At 35.3% G+C, this 26,545-nt stretch overlaps 1 protein-coding gene and 2 long non-coding RNA genes across 40 annotated transcripts in view; 1 reads left to right on the top strand and 2 right to left on the bottom strand.

Moving 5' to 3' along the window:
* EndoA (SH3 domain containing GRB2 like, endophilin-A) overlaps positions 1-17,884 on the top strand; it is a 29,424-nt gene extending 11,540 nt beyond the window's left edge. For 17 of the 28 annotated variants that reach the window (XM_076366899.1, XM_076366934.1, XM_076366907.1 and 14 more), the window contains 11 exons: positions 6,103-6,171; positions 6,322-6,538; positions 7,342-7,475; positions 8,204-8,270; positions 9,201-9,266; positions 10,180-10,280; positions 10,374-10,477; positions 10,547-10,665; positions 11,452-11,544; positions 11,991-12,106; positions 12,546-17,884. In XM_076366899.1, the coding sequence (XP_076223014.1) occupies positions 6,103-6,171; positions 6,322-6,538; positions 7,342-7,475; positions 8,204-8,270; positions 9,201-9,266; positions 10,180-10,280; positions 10,374-10,477; positions 10,547-10,665; positions 11,452-11,544; positions 11,991-12,106; positions 12,546-12,665 (1,206 nt within the window). In that variant the 3' untranslated portion in view covers positions 12,666-17,884. The remainder of the gene's footprint in view (positions 1-6,102; positions 6,172-6,321; positions 6,539-7,341; positions 7,476-8,203; positions 8,271-9,200; positions 9,267-10,179; positions 10,281-10,373; positions 10,478-10,546; positions 10,666-11,451; positions 11,545-11,990; positions 12,107-12,545) is intronic. The other 11 variants (XR_012998428.1, XM_031981197.2, XM_076366999.1 and 8 more) reach the window with 11 other exon arrangements.
* Positions 7,853-22,127, bottom strand: LOC116428951 (uncharacterized). 11 transcript variants are annotated; one of them, XR_012998459.1, is made up of 12 exons: positions 19,789-22,127; positions 19,613-19,726; positions 18,969-19,446; positions 16,656-18,044; positions 13,382-15,103; positions 12,843-13,294; positions 11,943-12,681; positions 11,696-11,861; positions 11,362-11,612; positions 10,737-10,929; positions 9,072-10,658; positions 7,853-8,557 (listed from the first exon to the last, which is right to left on the bottom strand). It is a non-coding gene; the product is annotated as an uncharacterized LOC116428951 (long non-coding RNA). The 11 variants fall into 11 exon arrangements; XR_012998458.1 differs by having other exon boundaries at positions 7,853-9,370; positions 10,008-10,658; positions 19,789-22,122; XR_012998456.1 differs by having other exon boundaries at positions 7,853-10,658; positions 19,789-20,128; positions 20,204-22,120.
* Positions 22,128-22,857: 730 nt separating this feature from the next.
* LOC143174476 (uncharacterized) lies at positions 22,858-25,910 on the bottom strand. The gene is made up of 2 exons (XR_012998468.1): positions 24,929-25,910; positions 22,858-23,613 (listed from the first exon to the last, which is right to left on the bottom strand). It is a non-coding gene; the product is annotated as an uncharacterized LOC143174476 (long non-coding RNA).
* Positions 25,911-26,545: the final 635 nt, after the last annotated feature.

The following is a 26,545-nucleotide window of genomic DNA, read 5'->3' on the forward strand; positions in this document are numbered from 1 at the left end:
TATATGTCTTTGTTGATGAACTGTATATAGTAAGGTGGAGTTTATATTTTTAAGGGTAATTGAGGAGTTTTTTGTGATATAAATGAGGGATGAAGCATAGAGTGTTTAATGGGAGAACTATGGGTGGTGTTGAATTAATATGGTAGTTAGAATTTCTGTTGGACATGTGTCTTCATTGATCAACTGTAAATGGTAAGGTGGAGTTTATACTTTTATAGAGAATTGAGTTTTTAGTGACATAAGTGAGATATGGGGTGTAAACTGTCTAATAGTTGGCGTTTAGTTAATATGGAAGTTAGAATTTTTGTTGGACATGTGTCTTCGTTGATGAACTATATATAATGAGGTGGAGTTTATATTTTTATAGAGAATTCAGAAATTTTTAGTGACATATGGGGTGTAGATTGTTTAATAGTTGGTGTTGAATTAATATGGTAGAATTTTTGTTGGACACGTTTCCTTTATGGTTCATTGATCAACTGCAAATGTTTAGGAGTTTATATTTTTATGGATAATTGAGGCATTGTTTAGTGAGAATTGGTGGTGTTGAATTAATATGGAAGTTAGAATATTACTTATACTTCATTGATGAACTGCAAATGTTTGGGTGGAGCTTCTATTTTTATAGATAATTGAGCAATTAATGCTTCATTAAAACAATCATCTATGTAAAGAAAATATCTTGAACTCGTACAACGCTCAGAAACGAAATATTCAGCAACATCGGTATTTATCGCACATTCAACAGAGTCGCATCTTATGTAATTATCGAACTCGGTACAAATTGATCGTAATGCGGTAACAAGTGACAGGGATGCATTTTAAACTGCACCAGAGAGGCTTCGAACCGTGTTTCATGTACAATTTTCATATCGACTTCAGGGAAATTTATTTTAAAAAATATAATTAAATAATTAGGTTGTGTCTTCATAAACTCAGACATTTATATCTCACAAAATTAGACATTTCAGATGTCACAAGGTAGTATATTCAATCACAATTATCTCCACAAACTTAAGACATTTATATCTCTCAAAATAATACATCTCCACAAAATCAGGCCATTTATATCTCACAAAACAATACATCTTCACAAACTTAGATATTTATACCTCACAAAATTAGACATTTCACATGTCACAAGCTAATATATTCAATCACAATTATCTTTACAAACTCAGAACATTTATATCACACAAAGCAATATATTTTCAGAAACTCAGAACATTTATATCTCTCAAAACAATACATCTTCACAAACTTAGACATTTATACCTCACAAAATTAGAAATTTCACATGTCACAAGCTAATATATCTAATCACAATTATCTCCACAAACTCAGAACATTTATATCTTACAAAACAATATATCTTCACAAAATTAGGACATTTACATCTCTCAAAACAGTACATCTTCACAAACTTAGAACATTTATATCTCCCAAAACATCTTCACAAACTCGTCATCTCACATGTGATACATCCAGTCACAAAAAAGCTCCATCCCCTACGCTTCAATGCCAGCTACCAGAGCCCAAAAACATTAGTTACTCATGCACACCGTTGAATCCCAATGAACGACAGGCCACTAATAATCCAGATTCCGTGCCGGCCAACGTTCCAGCAGTACACAGCATATCTGACCCAAGCGCAGAGGTCTCGTTTGCCTCAATACGCCTTGAGTGGAACAATTAATCCTTATCTAGACCGACACTTATTAAATCCCAACCGGGATACGTGTCCTGCCACAGTCGCAGATCCTTCAGTCGCAGAATTACAACGTCTTCCCACTGGGAATAACATAATTGCTCACGATGCCTCCCCATAGAGAATGCAAATATTTTGAATAACCGTCCCATGGAGAACCGCCCTGATAAATAATGGATAGATACTCCCAGTGTCGAGTGTTTCACCGATTATCGCGAGGCAATGTCTTATTCATGAAAAATTTATATTCAGATTCGAGGATTTATTCCTGGCTGATGTTGCTCCAGTCTTGAGTCGTTAAAGAGGAGGAGGGCACCTTTGTTACGGAGTCACTTTGCCCAGGAGTTTAAACCTTTTTCTATAAATAGGCCAACACTTGGTCAGTGGACAGCTTTAATGTGGGATTTATTTTATAACGTTAAGTCTGCGTATAGGTCTTCTATTAGGAACTATTTTATTTCTGACAGGGGTTAGAATAGGATTTTTATATTGTTTAACACTGGGAATTGTACTGGCGAAGATGATCTGTCAGATTTTTATTTTGGAATTGATAGCGAAGCAGATTTGGGTGTTTGTATGGATGTATCGGTGCGAGCTTTAAATTTTTGTGGAGGTTTGTTACGTATATTGAGTACTTGGGGTTTAGAATAGGATTCTTTTTATAGTTTTTAACACTGGGAATTGTACTGGTGAAGATGATCTGTCAGATTTTTATTTTGGAATCATTGGAACTGATAGCAAAGCAGATTTGTGTGTTTGTATGGATGTATCAGTGTGAGCTTCAATTTTGAGGAATATAGTTTTTTGAGTTTTTTAAATGTTGTGAGAATATTATTTTAATTGTTTGGTAGTTTAGTGTTATATGGATGTAATTGTAGTTCCTTCATTTAAAAGTTTAAAGTTGTTTGGAAGTAGGGACTTCATTCAGGTTATTTATTCTAATTGATAAGTGTACTTTTTAACACTGGAACTAAACTTAAACAGTATCTTAAAAATTCCTTTGTGAAAGCTTTAAACATGAATTTATTAAGATTTCAATTGGTTTATATTTTAAGCACTGAATCATAATTTAAGTGTTTAAATTATAAAATTTATATTAAGTACTAAATAATAATTCTTGAAATTATTTTAAGATAAAAGAAACAATTAGGAATTGGTAATTTTGATCACTTGGTAGTTCCAGTGTTGATGTATCATTCAGTACATGAAATGTTCTCATAGAAGCAAGTAGTATAGGTCATTATGTGATGTTTCTCCTACAAACTGGTTCATTAATTTCATTCCTCTTCAAAGTAAATTTCTTCACATCATTTAAATCTCCATTGATTAATTAACAGTTTTGTTAACACTGAAACTATCACTAAACATTTAAAATGATTCCAAAAATAGCTCCACTACTTTAAAAAAACTAGAAATACTCCATTATTACCATTTTCACAATAATTACATAATTACATATCAACCACTCATCAATTTTATTGTCAACTATAAATATCTCATGTCTCATCATCAAACAAATCTCTTTATTTATCAATAATTGATATACAAAACCATTAAACATTTGAAACAATTAAAAAAATAGCTCCACTATCAAAAAACTGGAAATATTCCATTATTACCATTTTCACAATAATTACATAATTACATATCAACCACTCATCAGTTCTATTATTGACTATCAATATCTTTCTAAAATCATCAACACTCTACAGGTACATCACTCTAACTCTGTCCTAAACATCAGATCTCTTGCAGTGAATCACTTCAGCGCCATTTGTTTTTACTCCTCCAAGCGAACATAACCTCTTTATCTCCGCTGGACGATTAATTCGCGATCGGTGCCGCTGATATTCAGGACGTCGTGGCCGCAGAAAACGCGCGAGCCATTTTACCGGAATGCATAAACGCGCATAAATTCGAGTCGAACGCGGTACGTGACATTGTATCCAGCCGGATGTAGGTCAGATTTACTCTAGGACACGTTTAATTGGCGATGGTACGTTATCTATGCTCCTGCGTGTAGTATCGTACAGGCGAGTCAACGTTAAATATGGGTCACGGTCGCAACGGGAGCTTCGTCGAATAATCGTGTTGCTTCGGTTTTACGAATCCGCCGGCCGAGCTGCGCGACATATTGTTCTTTCGGTTCGCGACGTCCTACGCGGGCGCCAACATTCGCGGTAATGCGACTTGAACGATATAGCGCTGCTCGCTTAAATTTCACAATTTCGAGTCGGTGGAATTTAGCCGAGCAGGGAAAATTGGGAGATGGCTTTTAGGAATTGACTCGGAGCACGGTCTGGCGACGGCAGAGAATCGATACAGTGAGCGGAAGCGGGATAGACACACGTGCAGCGAAGAAAATCTCAGTTGCAGTAAATTTTATCTTGTTGAATGTAGTGTCAATGGATTGCTGAGATTACGCCGAGTAAAATGAGTACAAACACGATAGGAATCGGACTACTTTTAGTGATTTGATGTAATTAACGAAGTTAAAGGCTCGTTTTCATGAAGTCGAAAAGTTAGTCAGATTCCCATCGTGTTTGGGCTCATTTTAATCAGAAGAATCCCAGCAATCCGTCGGTGCCACGATCGAGAATGTAAGATCAAAATTCTTCCAACTGAAATGTCCTCCACAGCGTGTTTACGTTCGACGCGTGCGGCGTCGCTTTGAAGTTGAGCGGTTCGACCCTCGATGCCCGACGGCCTGCGTCATACCGCTTCTGCTCATTGTGTTCATCTTCTGTTTCTGTCCGCCAGGATCACGTTACACCGAGCTCTGAACAGCGAGTCGTGGGGGAAGGGCAGCTGGTGCTATAGAAGTTAGCCGAACGGATTTCGCTGGAATTTTAGGGAGCCTCCCTGCATTGTTCTTTTGACTCGCAAACTTCTGCTCGGGCGTCAACGCTCGCCGCTATCATGCGGAGATAATGCGTCGTGAATGAGAGTTAATTAACACTTTATCTACCTAATCGAGGCTGCCACTTACAGTCCGTTGCATGGAACCTGGCACTTGTGAAATTATAGGAACGAATAGTAGATCATCAGCGAATTAGCTAATCAGCCGTCTTTTAATCTGACCATTGGCACGAAAGTGCCAACTTAGCTGCAACGCGTGGTACCAGTTGACTATGTGATTTTAGCTGATGCACAGGGATGTATAATTTTAGTTAACAAGTTTTGTAACTTAAAAATCAAAGTTGTTATTTGTAATTGAAAATATTGTAGCAAGTGACTTCTTTCGATTTTGAAATGTGGAAACTGGGTATCAGACTTGAATGTAAATTGTAAATCTCTTGGAAATGCAATTTCGTGTAACGATGTAAATAATCAGAGTTGTCTCGCGCTCGGCGAGCGTGATATTACGAGTGATAACGAGGAGTTATTATCCTGTAGTGTCATTGGGGAATAAAACTTTCTCTGCAAGTAATCAGAACTCTCGTCTAACCTCGTTCCGAGTTTCATCTGTTGTTATGATTGTGGGGCGAAAAGTTGTCATTGAATGTCGTTAGACGTTTCTTGCCTCGGTTGGCAAAATTTCAAAAGCACATCGCTTTAGATCAATTGACTACGGATATTATTGATCCGCACTGCCTATCCCTTCTGTCACCGACGGTTTTCACCCTTTCAAACTTCTTTCTATTATATCTTCTTGGCTAAGACCTTACCAAGTTGACTTTTCATGTTCTCTGATTTTTATCAATTTTAATGAAATAAATAATATTCTGTTTAGCTAAGTCCATTTTTGGATGTTTTTAGATTTTTGGGAGTGTTATAGAAATAAATAATCTTTTTAGCTAAACATTTTTGGATATTTCCTGATTTTTCCTAATTTTAATGGAGTAAATAATATCCTTTTTGACTAACCAACTCAATTTTCTATATTCTTTGACTTTTCTTAATTTTAATGGAAAAAATAATATTCTGTTTAGCTAACTAAGACCCAGCCAACTCAATTTTTCATATTTTCTGATTTTTGTCAATTTTAATGGAATAAATAATCTATTTAGTCAACTAAGACCCAACCAACTGAAATTTCAATATTCTCTGATTATTCTCAATTTTAACAGAATAAATAATATTCTGTTCATCAACCCAAGACCTAATCAACTCAGTTTTCAATATTCCCCAAATTCTAGTGAAACAAACAATATTCTCTTTATTTATTCAAGTATTCACTCATCCCTTCATCTGTTCCAGATTAGAAAGCCCTCCTAACAACATTCAAATATATTCTACAACTTCCAACTCCAAAACACAATTTCCCAATCTTCATTTCCTAAACCTACCCTCACCGATTCTCACTTTCCATGTTCAGATACCTTATATACACCGTAAGAACCACCTCAACGTACCTAATAGTTTCAACCACTAATTGAACTGTGTTTCCAAAGTACATGACGGAGAAGATGGGCGGCGCGGAGGGCACCAAGCTGGACGTGGACTTCATGGACATGGAGAGGGTGAGCACGAGTTTCTACATTTTTAAGGTTTCATACATTCTGGCGCTTTGCGTGTAACCTTGGATCGATCCCGTCCAGGCGGGGAACTCTTTGCTAGCTTGATAATCTAGTGAGAGGTTCGAGCGACAAATGGCATGGATTTGTTCATAGAAAACCGACGTCACGTGCGAGCTGGTGGAGGAGCTGCAGCTCAAGACGAAGGAGTTCCTACAGCCGAACCCGACGGCGAGGGCGAAGATGGCGGCGGTCAAGGGCATCAGCAAGCTCAGCGGTCAAGCGAAGGCTTCTACTTACCCTCAGCCTGAAGGCGTGCTCGGCGACTGCATGCTCACCTATGGCAAGAAGCTCGGAGAAGATAGTATTTTTGGTACGCCATCAATTTAGAGAGCCATAATTGAAGTTTCAATATTATATAACTAAAACATCTGATTTCAAGTATTTATTTTAAATAATAGAGTTATGTATATTGAAAGTAGTTGAGGGATTGTTCTTCGATGGTAGATATAGTTACTGTATGTGTTTGTGTTTTGGGTGTTATTGGAAATATGGGTTGTAACTTGTTTTTTGGGGAGCATATGTTTATAAGATAATGGGAATATAAAATTGAATAGTTTTGTTTGAAGTGGACTTTTTAAGATGTGGGAAAGGTTAGGTTGATGCTTGAGAAGGGAAAGATGAGTTTAATTGTTGTAGTTTGAAATTGGGAACACTTTTTATCATTTGTCATGGAGAACAATATTTTAAAAATTATGTGTCAATTGTCTGATTAAGAAAACAGTAGATTACTTATTTCTACATTGTTCTTAAAAGTCTGCCATTACATCCAATCTTTAAATAACCTTCAATATTTAACAAATCATCTCAATGATGAGGTAAACATTACAAAACATTCTAAACACAATCTACCAATCCCCCAATTAAGAAACCAGTCTATTTATCTCCACACCATTCCTGTCTGCCACTTAAAAGTCTCCGAACCCCAAGCAACCTCCAATACCCAGCAAATCATCAGAACAATCTAAACACAGCATTCCAACCACACTCCATCCCACAGAAACTCACACTCTTCATTCAACCCCCAAGAAACTTCGCCAGAAGTCCTCCCAGCAATTAGTCACCTAAGTACGTACTCCAGTGCAAGACCATTCATCCATCTTTTCTAATTCCCAGCTCAGGCTCTCATCGAAATGGGTGAGGCGATGAAGCAGATGGCTGATGTGAAATATTCTCTGGACGACAACATCAAGCAGAACTTCCTGGAGCCCCTGCACCATTTGCAGACCAAAGATCTGAAGGAAGTGATGGTGAGTTCCATGGTCATTAACCCCCCTTGGCCTATGATTTCTTTCTCAATTCTGATCGATACGGCTACTTTGTCATTAACAATTTATTAGAGAAAAGAAAATATAGGCATGATATATGCTTAGAATTAGTAATCAATTGTTATACTTAAAGAGAATAATTCTTAGAATTAGTAATCAATTGTTATACTTAAAGAGAATAATTCTTAGAATTAGTAATCAATTGTTATATTTAAGGAGAATAATTCTAAGCATATGTCATGCCTATATAACTATATAACCTATATAACCTAAGTATATATAAGTATATAGGTTATATAGCCTACATAACCTAAGTATATAGGTTATATAGCATACATAACCTAAGTATAACAATTGATTACACAGGAATAATGTTGACTTTGAACTAGAATGAACTGAGCAACATATATATTTGTTGAATTACTTTTGTTGAATGATTACTAATTCTAAGCATGTCATGCTTATATAACTATATAACCTATATAATCTAAGTATATAACTATATAGTCTAAGTATATAGGTTATATAGCCTACGTAACCTAAGTACAACAATTGATTACAAAGGAATAATGTTCACTCTGAACCAGAATGAACCGAGTAACATATATATTTGTTGAATTCTGTTAAAAATCTTCACCACTGTTGTTATAGGACAAGGGGTTAAAAGTCATTGGAAAACATTGTTTAACATATCTCTCTCTCTGTTCCAGCACCACCGGAAAAAGCTTCAGGGCCGAAGGCTCGACTTCGATTGCAAGCGAAGACGCCAAGCGAAAGGTACACTCGCCGCCGCGTGCTCACTTTATCTCCCCGTCTCGTTATTGATTTATTTAAGCAGCAGCGCGCGCGCGGCCTCGCGACACGACAAACTCTCTCGACGCGTTTGCAATTATAATTCGCATTTTCCAATAAACGATGAAACCCACACCGCCCCGGTGAACGGCGGTGCAGCTGGCTGCGCGATTAGCTGTGCGTTCTTCCAGTTTGTTTACTGGACACAGGGGACAAACGTCGAATCAAATCTCAAACGTTCCAAACGATGCCCTTTAAACGCTCTCGAGTCACTAGACATTGATGTATATACAGGGCAGAAATTATAAGTTACAGTCGAGTATCTCTGAAAATATGCAGAAATGTTTCAGAAAGTTGTTCAATACAAAGGACATCATTTATTCTTCCTGGACACTCCAAGGTCAGGTGAAGGTCAACATTCTTTCAAATGAAACACGTTTGCTTATCCATCAAATGCGTTTCAACGAATTCAACGAATGACTCAAGGTCGTTCAATTTCAGTTTCAATTCCTTTTGAAGGAAAGTTGACCTTCGCTTCACCTTGGAGCGTCCAGGAAGAATAATGGTGATGTCCTCGGTATTGAACTTTCTGAAACATTTTTGAGTGTCAATATTTTTGGAGATACTCGACTGTAATGCTTTGTAATTTCTACTCTGTATGTGACAATGAATAAGAAATTTGAATAGAAATATCTAGCTTAAGGCAGATTTTCACTGTACATACACCGCACTCGCATGTACTACCGCATGTGCACGTTCTGATTTATAATTGTTGGTCGTTCTTACCTCAGTCTAACGACTGACGATGACGATGATGACGTTTAGGCGGTTTCGGCACCCTCTTTTCTTTTATTTATTATACACACCGGAGCAACTTTGATTGTTTCTTTCTTTGAACGCTTCCTTGATCACTAGCAGCCGGGAAAAGATCCGGCAGTCCACATTGTGGAAGTCCGGTAAGGACTTCATCGCCATATACCGGTATGTGATACAAAAGAGATCTATTTAGAATCTAACTTGAGTCCAGTCTTGTAGAGTCTCGGGCTTTGACACGGATCTTTCGATTGCCTTTCTGTATGTTACACCTGTACGTAGGCGTATGGCAGATTAGAGATGTTCGAGTCACGTGTAACTTTCTTTCGGGGAATTCCATGTAGGCTTTGTGAGTTACGTTCAGGCTTTTGTGGATGGAATTCAAACTTTTGGGAATCTGGGAATTTTATGTACTTTGTTGGAGGAAATGTCAGAGTAGTTAGCGAGCAATCAAGAATTGTGTTGGAGAGGGGTGTTACGTATTCATTTCAAACGAATTGCCAATTCATTACAGTTAATACGTATTACGTAATTAAGAGATTCAAAGTAAATAGTACAAATATTAAACGTTTGAGTTTCCCTGAAATAATATAAGTAATATAAATATTAAACGTTAACACACACTTCTTTAATTCTTGATTTCTTACTAACATTTGATACTTTTCCAGTAAAATATACACATAGAAGTGCTAGATTTGCAAAAGGGTGAATTCAACATACAAAAAGATGAATTTAATTTGCAAAAGGGTGAATTTGAAGTGCCTAACCTATAAAATGATAGGTATACTTGCTCGAGTACACACATAATACTCAAGTATTTGCGAGTGCACTGAATGCTGATTGTACCATTTGATAAATTTCTTCTAAGGGATTTCAGTATTTGCTTGTACTAGGAAGGAAAAGACGTACGCGATCAAAGCACCTGGACGTCACTTGGAGTTCGGTTTACTTTTGCTAGAGTTATATGTCTCGCTTTCCCGTTCTTTCTCTCCCCAGTATATCTTGTGTATCTATCCTAGGCAATGAAGCAACCCAGTAGTGCAATTTTTAATATCTTTGCTGGCGCAAATTTTGCGAGCAGGTTCTCACGTTTCAGACGACGAGATACGTCAGGCTGAAGAAAAGTTTGCGGAGAGCCTCCATCTGGCACAGATGGGAATGTTCAATTTGTTGGAGAACGATGTGAGTTGTTCGCAGTGCATCAATGATTCTTCAAGACTGTTCGAGTGGAATATTAGATAATTCTTTTTTATCATACGCTGTATTATTATTTAGGTAGAGCAAGTGGCACAGTTGGCAACGTTTAGCGAAGCTCTCTTGGATTACCATCAACAGTGTACTGAGATCTTGAAAGCATTAACAGAGACGCTTCTGGAGAAGTACGTACTCTTTCGAGCCTCTGAAATCCATTCGCATTCTTGATACATTGATTTATTTCTAAATTATAGGAAAGACGAAGCAGCGAACAAGCCAAAAATGGAGTTTGTGCCTAAGACGTTGGCTGATCTACATGTTGATGCATTACCCACATCGGATGCTATGAACGGTGGGAACTTCTCTCTTCACGGTAAAACACATTTTACACTTACACATACAGAGATGATGATATTTGCGGGTGAACTGGCTGTTTGTTCTTACCTCCTCTGTCATGCAACAATTCTACATGTCCCTTAACTATACTCTCTGGCCATGTACATTGTCGTATCTTCTACTTGTTGGATTCTCCTGTTACTTATTTTTGTTCTCTAACAATCATTGAGTTTCATTGTATCTTAGCACTCGAGAGAAAATCTTAGATGCACATCATGTGAAATAACATGGGCAGTATTCTCTGCAATGGAATTATAGGTTAGAGTACTAAGCAACGAAGAACTTCAGGAAATTGAGGAAATCATTTTTACCACTTGTCAGTTTTAAAATATATTCTGTAATACGTAAACAAGGTTCTTTGCCATATATTTAATATTAAACAGATATTTTTAGCAGTAACAACTTATCTGGCAAGGAAGATTGTAGTTCGCTGACGAACAACTGAAGTATGTGTATTCTTTTAGTCGAACCATGAAATAAATTCAAGATAAACACATATAATAATATGTTCATAAATTCTCTAATACAATTGTTAGAGAATCTTATTAGTTATTATTTGTCCAAGTGAAAGGTGGTTAAAAATGACTTTTCAAATTTCCATGTACTTTCTTTCATAATATCTGAGAAAGGTTGCAATTTGAGATGTTATATTCCACTACAACATTCTGTATACCATTTACCAACACTTCTATTACACATTCTCTAACTGTTCTCTGTGTATACTCTCGCATACTTGAATGTCTGTCCTTTTGACGTAATTTAGGGGCGAGTCGAGCCGGGTCTCCAGTCCATTTGGAAGGGAAGCGCTCACAGCTCGAGCTATTTCCGGCTGGAAACCCGCCACAATCTGCTAATGGTAAATTTTGCATGGGCTTATTTTCTCCTTGTGTTACTAATCGACTTCCATTTTCCGCTTTTTATGTACTGCAACCAAAAAGCCTAGAGAATTAATGTCTCACCCTTTATGTGCTACTATTAATGTGTGTATGTTCGTTAAACCACTGTACCCCTTCTCTTTCTGTTAGTAATTCAGATATTATTTTTCTTTTCGCTTTGTTTTCATTACAGGCGATGGATTGTAGACGTAACTTTTAGTCAAGGATTACTCTTTATTTTAGTCCTCAGTATATACAGAGTTTATTTTATGCGTTGAATAGTCTTATTTGACTAGAACTGAAATCAACAGGCAGACGTTTAGTTATTATAATTACATATTTCAGATTATCAGAGAGCATAATATTTTCTAGTATATACGTATGTTTTGTTTCTTCTTAAAACAATGCGCGTTCAACTATTTTTCAGCTTCTCCTTTGCCATCTCCAAGCAAGTCGCCAGCAAGGACTCCGATGACAAGACAACCGTGCTGTACAGCTTTATTCGACTTCAAGCCAGAAAATTCTGGGGAACTCGGGTTCAAAGTAAATATAATAATGTGTTCAATCAATGATAAGGTTATTGTAATTGTAGGATTATCTCTAATACTTTGACTGTTATATTTCACTTTTAATGTAATTATAGTTATTAATAATTAAATCAGTTTTAAGATAATATAAATTCATTTGGAAAGCTGAAAGAGCATATAACGTTAAGTTTATTATCACAATACCAGCAGTATTCAATCTCATTCATCATGTGTGATGCAATAGAGTTGTTTGAAGAAGTTTACATCAACCGACGCATAAGTCACACATCGTTCAACAACCTTTCAAATTCAGAGTCTAACAGAGATCACGCTTGTCATCACGCTGACAGTCAAAGTATTAAATAACATTATCGATACATATTTTTCTTATTTCTATATATGTAGTCACATCTAGAGTATACAACAGTCCTGAATGATTAAACGTGTTTTTCCAGGAGAAGGATATAATTACCCTGATCCAACAGATCGACGAAAACTGGTTTGAGGGCAGTCTGAACGGTCGCACGGGTTTCTTCCCAGTAACTTACGTGCAAGTCGTAGTGCCATTACCTTAAAAGAACATACTACGTCCTGAAACCAAAGACCCTGCATTCGTTCACCAGCGTCTACCACGAAATTATCTTAACTCTCCAATTAGCCTAACTCTCTCTCTCTCTCTCTGTCTCTCTCTCTCTCTCTCTCTCTCCCCCTCTCTCTTCCTCTCTCTTCGAGACTTCTCTATTGTCACTTACGTTCTATGATCCCAAGGCTTGTTCGTAACGACGGATTTCAAAGTTTCTCTGTCTCTCGTTTCATTTTCTTCTGTTGTCCCAAAAATAGCTGTATACGCATGTTAATGTACATATATAATGTTATAGTGTCTTTTATCGACGTAAGGACCCTCGCGCGCGCGCGGACACGGAAAAAAAACACAGAGATACAAGTTACATACATACATATGACGAAGAGACACACTGATTCCGAAACACTTAAAGTACCTACGATGGCAGTCCACTGTCACAGGCGGCTCATTTTTCACGTTCGACGTCGTCTCTCATAGTCATGAATATAATATAACAACATCCTTGTTAGTTTATCACCAAAGTTCAATTGCACAAAGATATCAGACCGCCAAGACTGCATTGAAATTCGAGTAGCGAGAAACCATTTCGAATACTCTTATGCATCTCGAGCATATTAATTTCTATCATTGTCAACGTATATTACATTAGACAAAAATCTTTAATTTTAGTTTTCTCACCTTTAAAGGTGTATATCAGTGTTTTCTAACCTGTCTTAAGAGATTCGTTGCTCACTTGAACACGTGATAAATCGTTTGCATGAGGCCATCTCCATTGTACATGTTTTCTACACTTATTTCTTGGTATATGTACGAAAAGAAGAGAAAACGAGAATCCTCCGAATCGTAGAGTACAATTCTGAGTTTGGTCCTCGACGCGTGAACGCAGTATTCGTTCCTCGTTCATAGGTCGTTTCACACAAGCGACGGCGCTCGTCCTTTTTTTCCATTAATCGTACTAGCTCACACCGAACGGAACCTTAGCGTTTAATGCGATCCTCACAATGGCGGCAAATTCTCTTCCTCGAAGTTGTGTGTTGTTGGTTGTCATGGAGACAACGGTCAGCGACACCGTGACTCTAGCGGATCGTTCGGTTCGGTTGACGAGTTGTTCTGTTGTGATCGCTTCGAGTCGTGTGACGCGTCAGTTACGTTAGTACTAATAGACTCTTCGCTTATTATTAATTAGTCTAATTATACGACTTCTCTCGGTACAAGTTAAGTCGAAGTTTCCTTCCGAGTGCTTTTTCTGCTGATTCCATTCCATTCCACACGATGAAATAGCGTGTCCTTGTCTCAGAATTTAGATCCCCCCCCCCCCCCCCCCTCATTGACTTTGTACGAGAGTTCAACCGCCAGAAAAATGAAAGTAATTAAGGAAATTGGTTATTTGTTGCCACATGGATTTTAGGTAAATCTTCAACAAATATTTGCTAAGCATAATAATATAATAATGTTAGTTATATACGTATATGTATATACTTATGTATATATATATATATATATATGTATACTTATGTATACGTTGCGGATGACAACGCTGATGGCTACATTGTTATTAACATTTCCATATTTTTCCATGATCGGTGAACACGCGAAGGATTATTATAGTATTCGACAATTTCCCCGGCTGTTAGCAACGTTCCGGTTAACCTATAAATATACGAATAGCGACTTAGCGGTTAATCGACGTAGTTATTAATTAAGGTCACTAACGATATTAAACTAGTTTTACTCGTTAACGTTACATTAGTTGGTATGCATACACTTGTACATATTTATGTATATATATACACATACAATACACTGTTGTAGTGTATGTGTGTACAATATGTACACGGAGTAGAATTAGTATTCTTTGAGTTAATTACTATGATCTCTACGATGTATATCGGTGAATTATAATATATTTTCAGAGACGCAGGATATTGACGCGGCGAGTTTTAATTAATTAACGTTAATTTAATCGGGAACGTTGCTCCAATGACTTGTGGAATTGTCAAGAATTGCGCCTGGCTGTTTTAACCAGGAGAGTATTATAAATTATTGAAATTATTGGCTAAATACACCAGATCATCAGCGTTCGGTCACCGCGGCTGAGGAAAACAAAGAATACAAGGAAAAAAGACATTGATAATTCCATCTATTGTAATTATCGTGGATCACAAACTTTTCCCTGAGACAAACTCGAAGTGTTATCGATGTTGTGCAATATTAAATTTTAACATCACGGTGTTTAAAGCCTGTTGTCGTGATCGCCGGAACAGTGTTGTTCAGTCACTGACGAGTAGGTGCATGTCAATTGATCAAGAAATGTGAATATTCTTCCAACGATCAGTCGCTTAACGCTTCGAGCGGCGTTGCTTCTTTGGAAAGCTTGTTGGAAAGCTTGAAATTCTTGTGTTCTCCAACTTGTGAGCATCCAACTTTTCCCTGTAAGCAGACGGGAAATGAGCTCGGTGTCATTAACCCCTTGCCTTACGGTTCCTTTTGTCAATGTAAATGGTTTGTTTGTGATTCAGTGAAAAAAGAAGAATTCTACTCGAGCATTACAGTGAAGAACTCTTTGTACTCGACTTTGCATTTGATTGAACGCAGCAGAATTATAAAATGAAGAATTCAGTATAAAATGTTGAATAAGGTAGTAACGCGTGAAACAGAAATAAAACTCTGCACTATAATTTATGCAAGATGTTTCTTTACATAAGTTGCAAATAGTATTTTTAATGTTTCGTCAGAAAGTAATGAGAAATATTTGTTAAATTCTATTCAAAATCTTCACCGCGAGTTTGACATATTGTAGGCCAAGGGGTTAAGCGACAAAGGAGCCTCTCATTCTCAAAGGAATGACATGTACACGGGGGAAGATGATTATAGTGAGTTTAGGTGTCATACGAGTGTTTTCATAATTTCTAACACTAGAACTACTGAGCTGTTGAACTGATTTTTGAACATTCTTTTATAGGAAGCATAGAAGTTGATTAAGATGTCGGTTAAGTTATATTTTATTGTATATTAATAGATCAATTATTTTAATCGTTTCTTGAAGAAGCATTTATACGCTTTCAATTATTATGAAAGAATAAATGAGGGATGGGTCATATTGACTCATCTGGTAGTTCTAGTGTTGAGGAAAGAGGGGAACATTAGAGTATAGTTGTTAGTGGAGTAACAATTTAGTATTACGTTCTTTTGACCGTTTGCCAGAATGTTTGTCAATTAATAAGAATATGGAGTCGAGAGTTTTGTCTAGCAGAAGTCAGGAGAAAGCTTGTCCGAAGCAGACTTGAGGAAAAATGATTGAAGTATACCTTTAACCCCTTGTCTTACAATAACGTGTGAGACTCCTGGTGAATATTTTAAATAGGATTTAACAAACATAAACATAACTCAAATTCTCTTGAATTCAAATGAAACGTTATTCTTCTGTTATTAATCATTATATTGTAAAACGTAGATATAGAATACACATAGAATTTTCCTCTTTTTCCAATAAATTATTACTGACAAAGTATTCGTATCGATCACAGTTGAGAAAGAAATCATAAAAGAAGCTGATTAAGTAATACCCAAGCTGAAATTTAATTCCTTTAAGAGCTTTAATTAAGCTGAATTTAAATTCCTTTTAAACACAATAAATAATTGCAGAAGAATAATATTTACTTTGATTTCGAACGAACAGAGTAATTATGTTTCTTGAATTGTGTTGAATATCTTTACAAGTCTGACACGTTACAAGGCAAGGGGTTAAGTATCTGTACGTTTGCAGTCACTCTAAAAGAAATTAGTTTTGGTCATTTTGACCCTGGTAGTTCTAGCGTTAACATTCAGACGTAACAAGAGCACCAGGAGCATCAAGCTGACATTGGTAGTTTCTCGTCAAGACTGCTTCAGGAGATGACAGATCGAACGAAAGGGACTCGCTGAAAGTGTCATAGAGTAGTCTGAAGTTATGTTGGAATGATTTTATTGGAATAATACTCACGCCTGGTTTCAATGGGACTCCCTGAACACAGGAGTCCTGTAATTTGCGTCCACGTGAAAACGATAGCAATATAAATATAAGAATGGAGATGTTTCCGTTGGGCAGTCAATATCATTGGTCACTGAGGAACACTGTGCCGGCATTCTGAACGGGAGAAGTACTATAGGATCACTTGGCACACGGGGATGAATTAGCGAACATCGTGGAACGAAAGGAAAAACGATAGAAAAGCTAAAAAAAAAACAAACACACAGAAGTGGATGAAATGAAATGATCTATAAAAATACTAAATCGGTATCTTACTCTATAAATGTTGGCTATTGTTAAATGTTGAATATTGTTCTGCGGAGGGCTTGCCTCCTTTCGAGCGACCAGGCACGCAATTCGAATCATTTCTTACACCAATGTTCGTTTCTAACCTATACCTGTCAGATCAACACTGGAACTACCAGTATTGACATTTCTCTGGAGACTAAATCAATTTCTCAGAGAATCAGTTGTCTCAATAACTGAAAAAAAAGTTGGTAGTTCTAGTGTTTAGTATTTTTTATCAGGACCTTTTGTTTTCCAGTTTAGCGTAGACAAGTGTCCTGTCAGCAGGATGCTAGTGCATTCGAGTTCCGTTCGAAGTGACAAGCTCTCCGCATTTTAATTGTAATCTAACTATTTGGGGCTCGAGCGGACGACTCCCTCGTCCCCCGTTAAGTCACTGAGCATCCTTGGTCTGGACAATTGGATTACAGGCGTCTAGGTTGTTTGTCCTGTACGTTGTAGCCTTTATACGTTGGCCGGCATGATATAATCTTGTCCTAGTTTCCACGTGTCCGGGACGGGGAGATTTGCTCGGTTCACGTGTCTGTTCCTCGCGTGTCCGGTCTACTTATATTTTGTAAGCGCCAGATTGCCCCGTATCCGCGAGGAACACCATGGCTGCCAGGTTTCTCCGTTGCTGCGACCTTGAGTTTTTTTTTTTAAGGCTTCTCTCTGTGACGTCGGTTTCCGTTCACCTTCTCGTTATTGTCGAAGCGAAGAGACGACCAGTGGATGCGACGCAGTGATACTTTCAGACAATACATTACAATTAATTACACTTATATTAATAAATTAATCTATTATGATTATTGAGCTACGATTGAAGAGGAATATATGACATGTACTCGATTTCGGTCAATGCTAAATAATTACTAACACTAACTAAGAAATAAAGTGTGCTCTATGTCATGCTACAATGTGATTTTTCAATTAACTCGCTGCCACTCGTTCTAATCTCACACACACTGCTTCACTTTCCATCCGCTTCGCTGGGGCTCATTCATTCGGCACTTGTTTCCTGCTTCAGTTCTTCGCACCGTCACATGCAACGTAAGCAGACTGCGGATTCTTGTGCGTCTGTGGGGAATTTGGAAGTGCGTTGCACAGAATGCATGTAACATGAAGAAATGTAAAATCAGTTCAGTGGTTTCTGTGACGTTTATGTAATTCTGCTTTTCTTGTTACGTTCTTGGACATTTTGATTCGCAGAGAGAACCGCAGTCTAATGATATTACTAATAACATTCTCCAGTCCATCGTTCATTGACCTATGTATATGTATATATCGCCTTAACTTAGATTACATTCGTTGAGTATTAATAAATGCTTATGTCAATACTAGTCGACGTTCGTTTTGTAAGTACAATTCAAAAGGGTACTGACTTCTATGAATATTAAGTATTACTCCTTCGTATACTGCTCGCATCTGTTTCCATTGCCCCAAAACTTAATTAATCCCTTGCCTTACAATAACGTATGAGACATATGATAAATGTTACTCGATTCTTTTGAATTCAAATGAAATATTTTTCCATGATTAATTATATCATAGAGCAAACATAGATGTAGACACATCGAATTCTCTTTTCCAATAAATCATTACTGACAAAGTTGTACAGATGAAAAATAAATCACAAGGCAAGGGGTTACCATAATTCAACCTTATTCCAACAACTTAGTATCTACCATCTTTCATCCCAACATTTCAACACACAAACTACGGTTAATATATTTTTCATACGTTTTTACAGTTATAATTATACTTTACCATTGTAATATTACTCTGTTATAAATTATATTGTACAAGACAACTCATACTTGGTTTATTCCCTACAAATCAGTCTCCTCAAATTCGAGGTTACCTCCAAGACAGAAAAGGTCATCTGGCAAGAGTCAGCGACTACCCTGACTCACCAGATCATTTACAGAGTTAACCAAGCTTATTCTAATAAGCTTATTTTTATTCTACAGTAAATTATAATAATTAAATGAACATAATTACATTGTAACGTCCGGAAGCATTCACAGTTGGTTTATTCCTCACGAATCTCCAGTCTCCTTTGAAATCCGAGGTTATCCGGCGAGAGTCAGCGAGCACCGTGATTCACCAGATCATTTGCAGAGTTAACCAAGCCTGCGACATGATTTACCGGCATCCATAATGCATGCCGTCCCTTCGGTGGACATAATTGTATACGATATTACCCGGGGGAGCACGGTTCTTCCCGGTAACAAGGCATACCATCAATTCGAAGGAGGGACCCCATAAAGCATCCTCCGCGTGCTCCTGTGGTATCCCTGTGTACCGCGAGATCGAGCCTCCTTCCACTCCAGTTATTTTACGGACTTATCCATGGAAAATACAGCTGTTTCATGCCCAATTACAGCGCCACCTGCTATTTTTATTCGTCCAACGTTTCCCATTGTGACGTTTGCTGCATGACCACATGTAGTTTGGTTCTTGATGTATGTGAAGTTGCCTAAGGGAATTTCATGTCTTTAGAGTATGAAATATGTATCTTATGGTGTAGTGTTTTCATTTGTTTATGCAACTAGCATATGATTGTGGATATTTGTTTATCGTATGTAGTGTAAGTGCTGAGTACCTTTCTGTTGTGTATTACGCTGATACAATTAGTGACTTACGCTCTTGTCTTTTAGTTTTTTTTAATATATCAGTTATTGTATGATGTTTCCATTGGAGACTAGATTTTATATGTTTATAAAGTATTCGCAGAATTGGGAATTTGTCCTGTTTACCTGTTGAAAGTTTGCGTTAAGTTTCTGAATAAGTTGAGAGTTGAGAGGAATTAGTGGCTTACGCTCTTGTCTTTTAGTATTTTGATATATTTATCAGTTATATGTTTCCATTGGAGACCAGATTTTATAAATTTATAAAGTATTCGCAGAATTGGGAATTTGTCCTGTTTACCTGTAGAAAGTTTACATTAAGTTTCTGAATAAGTTGAGGTAGATGAATAAATTACTTAACTGAGTTAGTAGATTTCTGAATTTTAATATTCAGTCTTGTTCTCAACTGGAAACGTCGAGACCTGTTTCACCATCTGTTAAACTAATTTTCTATTGGTAGTTGAGTACTTGCATACTTAATCAGTTGCAGAATTTCATTCAGTTAAAAGACACTGAGGGAATTAAGAGACACTAGTAACGATAAAAGTAACAATTGTATTATTATTATATTATATTAAAGATTAGTTGTAAAAATTAAGTATTTACTATGAAAGGAGTACACAGGAAAAATGATTTTAACAGTTTGTGAACTGTTCAGTAGTATAAGAACGCATTTGGTCAGCCAAGTAGTATAAAGTCACCCCTTTTTATTTCCTTCTTAAAACTAGGGGTTGAATAGGTTCCAGAAATAACTGTTCGGAACTGTTATATATTGGTTCTGAGTGAACCTGTTATAGAAAACAGGAATAATGTCATAACTGTTGTTAATTGTTATTAAGAAATAATAATTGTAGCACCAATATACAAGTTTTGCACTTGAAATTCACCCTTTTACAAATGAGGTACTTCTACATGTATATTTCATTGAAAAACATCAAATGTTAATTAGTTAGTAACAAATAAAACATTTAATTACAAACAGCTGTATTACATATTTATCTAAAAGACAACTAAAACCATCACAAGCCAAATAATTTTCCCATGACATACATTTAATATCCTTGTTGCTTATTTTTGCTTCAGTTTATATATATTAATATTCGATTTTTAATTAATTAAAATCTAACTAAACTACAACTTTCAATAAATTATAAACTAATTAAACTATAACTTTCAATGAACTAAAATCTCTCAACTAAATTATAATTTGCAATAAATTAAAGTCTAACTAAACTACAATTTGCAATAAATTAAAATCCAGCTAAACTACAATTTGCAATAAATTACAATCTAACTAAACTACAATTTTCAATAAATTAAAATCTAACTAAATTACAATTTTCAATAAACTAAAATCTCCCAACCAAACTACAATTTGCAATAAATTACAATCTAACTAAGCTTCAACTTTCAATAAATTACAATCCAAGTATACTATAATTTTCAATAAATAAAAATCCAACTAAACCACAATTTCCAATAAATTAAAATCCAACAAAACAACAATTCCCAATAAACAAAAATCCCTTAAAAAAATCACCCCCCCCAACTCTCAAAACAATAAAAAATTATAACACAAGCATCAACACCAATCTCCAAGCGCCAAACGAAAACCGTCTTCTTTAATACGAAAATTCCACTGTAATTTCTCTTTGAATTCCTTCGATATCCCCCGTCTGAACCATCAAAAATCATCATCACTACCTAACCCCTCAAAACAATAAAAAATCATAAAACAAACATCCAAACCAATCTCCAATACTCAAACGAAAACCATCTTCTTTAATACTAAAATTCCACTGTAATTTCTCGATACCCTTCGTCTGAACCATAAAAAATCATCATCACCCAACAATAAAATAAAAACAATAAAAAATCCTAAAACAAACTACATGAAAACCAATCTCCAAGCGCCAAAAGAAAACTGTCTTCTTTAATACGAAAATTCCGCTGTAATTTCTCCTTGAATTCCTTCGATACCCTCCGTCCGAAGCACTGAGTCATCTATTGTTGCCCTTTCGCGCAGCCGAGGAAAACCTGTGTCCGGAGGCTTTTCCTCCGTTCGAACGAAAAGTCGAATTACTTTCTCGCTGATACAATGCGAGCCGCTCGTTCGCGTCCCATAACAGGAGGGTCGATTTTATTAATGCATGACGGGAGGAGGGGGGAGGGGGGAGAGTAAGCGGCTTACCCCCTGCAATTAAAATGTTTCTTTAAATACACAGCTTGCCGAGTCCGTTGCAGATGACTGAAAGTTGTGTTTAAATCCGTGCTCGTTATGCCGGCATCCAATTCATTCGTATCTTTAGTTGCGCGAGGTTGAAAACCCGATTTTTCGGCGGAGCCTCGCTGCGCACAAAGGACGCCATCTGGCGAGTAACGTTTGGAGGTCTGTTTGAGACGATACTGAGTGGAAGTTAGTTGGTTTTAATGGATTTTGGAGGTGATGGAGGATACTTTTCTGGGTTTTAGTTAATATTATTTTTTATGGTATTTTGAATTTGAATTTTTGAATTGTTTGGTAATTAGAATGTTAGAGGAATGATTCTGAATAGTCTGAATGATTAAATTGGAGGAGGATGATTAAATTAAGAGAGGATCATTAAATTGAGAGAGGATGATTAAATTGAGAGGGGATGATTAAATTGAGAAAATAATTTTAAATTAGAAATAAAAATTCAAATGGAAATAGGGTTAGGACTTGTTGGAAGGTGATCAAAGATAATAAGTGTGTCTTAATTATGAAAATGGTGCAAGAAAAAATTAAAAAAAATGAGTTTTTAAATTTTTATATATACGGAGTGAGTCATTTATTTTCATTCATTCAACCAGGCATATTTGCCATTTAAAAAATCTCTAATTTTTAATATTTATTTCAAGATTAAGGTTAAACACAAAGGTTTGAGAGACACTACAAATAATTAAAAAATATAATCAAAATTAATATTTAAATTTTCATTTCTCTTTAGTTTCTGTTTCCACTAAAAAACAATGTATCATCTAATTTGTTTATCTCAACTTTGCATCAGTTATTTAAATAATAATAATCACAGTAAGAAAACTGCCAGTATAATTAATATTAAAACAAACTTAATAATGTTAAAATTTATCATCTAATTTCTTTATCTTTATGTTGCAGCCACTTATTCAATGAATAATAACTTCAGCAAGAAAACCAGTGTATTTAATATTAAAATAAAATTAAAATAATAATGAAAATTTTAGTTTTAATAATTAATATTAAAACAAACTTAATAATGTTAAAATTGATTATTTAATTTATTTATCTTTATGTTGCAGCCACTTATTTAACTATCAATAATTCCAGTAAGAAAACCAATATGTTTAATATTAAAATAGAAACTCCATGGGAACTAATACCCATGAAATTTTAATAAATAAAATTTTAGTTTTAACAATACTAAAATTTGTCATCTAATTTCTTTATCTTCATGTTGCAGTCACTTATTCAACTAACAATAATTCCAGTTAGAAAACCAATATGTTTAATATTAAAATAGAAACTCCATGAGAAATAATTTCCCATTAAAATTTTAATTTTAATAATATTGAAATTTATCATCTAATTTCTTTATCTCTATGTTGCAGCCACTTATTCAACAATACTTCCAACAAGAAAACCAATATTTAATATTAAAATAGAAGCTCCATGGGAATTAGTAACTTCCCATAAAACAACCATACAACCATCCCTGTTTTGCTCCCTGCATCGAGGACTCGTCTCTGGGACAATCTAAGATGGAAATAAGTCCCGACCTCTTACAAATATTTCCCGTCACAGCGATGGAGCCTTTATGGGGGCACGTGGACCTGTATCGCCGGGACGTGAGGTAGTTACGGGAAAAATCGGCGCGAGAAAATCCATTCGTACTTGTAGATTCCTCCCGAGAGGCAGCAGAGGTTATGTTCGCAAAGCCAATTTGCCGGAACATTAGCCAAGGACGATGTTTTTTCTTCTACGACGCCTATCATTGACATGGCCTGTTCACAATCGCCTATAATCAATAGTGTACCATGCACTGACATTGTTTTGTAAAATTAGAGGGGTTAGGGGAGGAGAAATGGAGCTGTTCGGATTTGATAGTGAGGGACTGATGGTTAGGATTGAGGATGGAAGTTGTTTTTGTGGGTTTATTGTTTACTGGTATTTAGTTTTAATATTAGTTATAAAAATTGTTAAAATACTTTGGAATTATTTTGTTATTAGCAAAAGATTGAAAAATGAGAAAATTGGATTTGTCAAATTCTGAGATAAAAAGATTGTAATTAAAATTGAGAATGGAAGTTTTCATTGTAGATTTATTGTTTATGGGTATTTAGCATTGATATTAGTTATAAGATTTGTTAAAATATTTAGGAATTATTTTGTTATAAGCAAAAGATTGAAAAGTAAGAAAATTGGATTTGCCTCAAATTTTGGGATCAAAAAATTATAGTTAAAATTGAGGATGGACGTTTTTTTTCATAGATATATTACTAATAGATATTTAACTTTAATATTAGTGAAAAAAAGTATTAAGAAACTTAAAACTTAACACTTCGTGTTATAATCAAAAAATTGGAAAACGACTTCCAAACATAACCTCCAAACATTAACGTTCAAACATAACCTCCCATTTTCAAAAATTTTATTATCATATAAATTCCTTAAATAAAACAGATATAACATAAAATAAAAATCTACCTTCCATTTTTAAACATTTTATTCCCAAAAAACTTTAATCAATAAACTCATTCTTTAAATAAAACGTATGTAAGATAAAATAAACCTAACCTATATTCTTAAATTTTAAAACCTAACCTATAATTTTATAATTCTCAAATAACTTCACTTCTTCTATCAAACATAACCTCTTCATATTCCCAAATAATTTCTTTAAACAAAACACATGTAACAAAAAATAAAAAATAAACATTCTATTCCCGAAAAACTTTAATTAATAAACTTATTCTTTAAATAAACCTAACCTATAATTTTATAATTTTCAAACAACCTTCTTCTGTCAAACATAACCTCTTAACAGTCTAAAACATTTTCTTCCCAAAAAACTCCAATAAACTAATTCTTCAAACAAACCATATAAAACAAAATAAACCTAACCTATAATTTTATAATTTCCAAATAACCTCACTTCTTCTATCAAACATAACCTCTTAACAATTTTAAACATTCTTTCCCAAATAATTTCCTTAAACAAGTAACACAAAATAAAAATCTACCTTCCATTTTTAAACATTTTATCGCCAAAAAACTTTAATCAATAAACCAATTCTTCAAACAAACCATATAAAACATAAAATAACCCTAACCTATAATTTTATAATTTCCAAATAACCTCGGTTCTCCGTAGTCCCGTTAAATCCGGTCCGTCGTCGAGAAACAGATTCCGACTAGATCGGAAAGGCGATTATTTATTCCTGTTCCCGTGCGCTCGCTAGAATAGGACGTAAGTACCATATGTGGTCGAAATCTGAAATTTCGCTGACGACCATCCGGGGACCGTGAAGCCGAATCCGTTAAGGGTTTCTGCTCATTGGAGCGTCCTCTGCGCGCCAGGCGGGAGAGCTCCCCGAGGATTTCACAGCCGGGATATATCCACCGAGCAAGATTACACCGTGCATTCTGCTGTACACCGGCTCCTCCAGTAATTGAAAAGGATTTGTTTCTTCTGGGCAATCTACAATCGATTTGCATACGTTGGAACGGCCACGGTACCCTTCCCTGTACACTCGCGGCCGGTGAAAGGAGGGACCAGTTTTTGCTACCACTTAACCTCTTTGGAAACCAATTTAGAAGTTTGGTAGAGTCTAATGAAAATTATTTTTTTTTATAATTTTGTATTGAGTGATATGTCGTTGGTAATTTTAGAGAGATTAGGTGGCAAAGATTTTATTAATTTGTTTTTATTTTTAGATACCAGTTAACCTCTTTTGTAGAACACCAATTCAGAATGTTACTTTTATTTATTTTACAATGGCATACGTGCTTTAATTTTGGTAATTTTTGAATAAGAGGTTAGGTGGCAAAGATTTTATTAATTTATTTTTATTTTTAGCTACAAGTTAACCTCTTTCGTTGGAAACCAATTCAGATATTTGCAGTTTAGTGAGAATGTTATTTTTATTTAATTTATATTGACAATTTTTGAATGAGAGGTTAGGTGGCAGAGCTTCTTTTAATATGTTAGGTTATGTCTGATTTTTAGCTGTCACTTAACCTCTTTTGTTGGAAACCAATTCAGAATGTTATTTTTATTTATTTTACAAGGGTATGTGAGCATTAATTTTGTTTATTAATAATTTTGTATTGAGTGATATGTCATTGACAATTTTTTAATAAGAGGTTAGGTAGCAGAGCTTCTTTTAATATATTAGGTTATGTCTGATTTTTAGTTTGAAATGGCAATATAGTATTAAATTTTAATTAGTTTAAACAAACGTTTAACCAACGATAACTCAGCATGGCTTAGAGGGTTAAATAAAATACACTGAAACAAAGTAAACACGTTAACTGCCACGAGAATCTTGAATGTTTTACATATAATTTATTCTTTAATAGGAAAAATAAATAGGAGCAATTATTCATTGTAAATATTACATTACATTATTATTATTAACCCTAGAACTACCATAGTCAAAATGACTATTCCTAACTATGACCTTCACTACTATGACCATTCCTAATTTCTTCTATAATAATTATTAAAAAAATAACAAATAATTTTCAGAGAAAACACAATAAAAATTAATTCACCAATAAACAAACTGAATTATAAATCAATAAAAATTCTAGTACTAATCTATTCAGTACTTCTATTGTTAAACAATTATCTACTAAACAATATCAACAAATTGCAATTATTTGTTTGGTTCTATTGTTCAATTTCCACAAAATTCCAAAAAGTAAATTCCACCAAACAATATCAA

This window comes from Nomia melanderi, chromosome 1 (genome assembly GCF_051020985.1).
Source record: "Nomia melanderi isolate GNS246 chromosome 1, iyNomMela1, whole genome shotgun sequence".
NCBI classification, from domain to species: Eukaryota; Metazoa; Arthropoda; class Insecta; order Hymenoptera; family Halictidae; genus Nomia; species Nomia melanderi.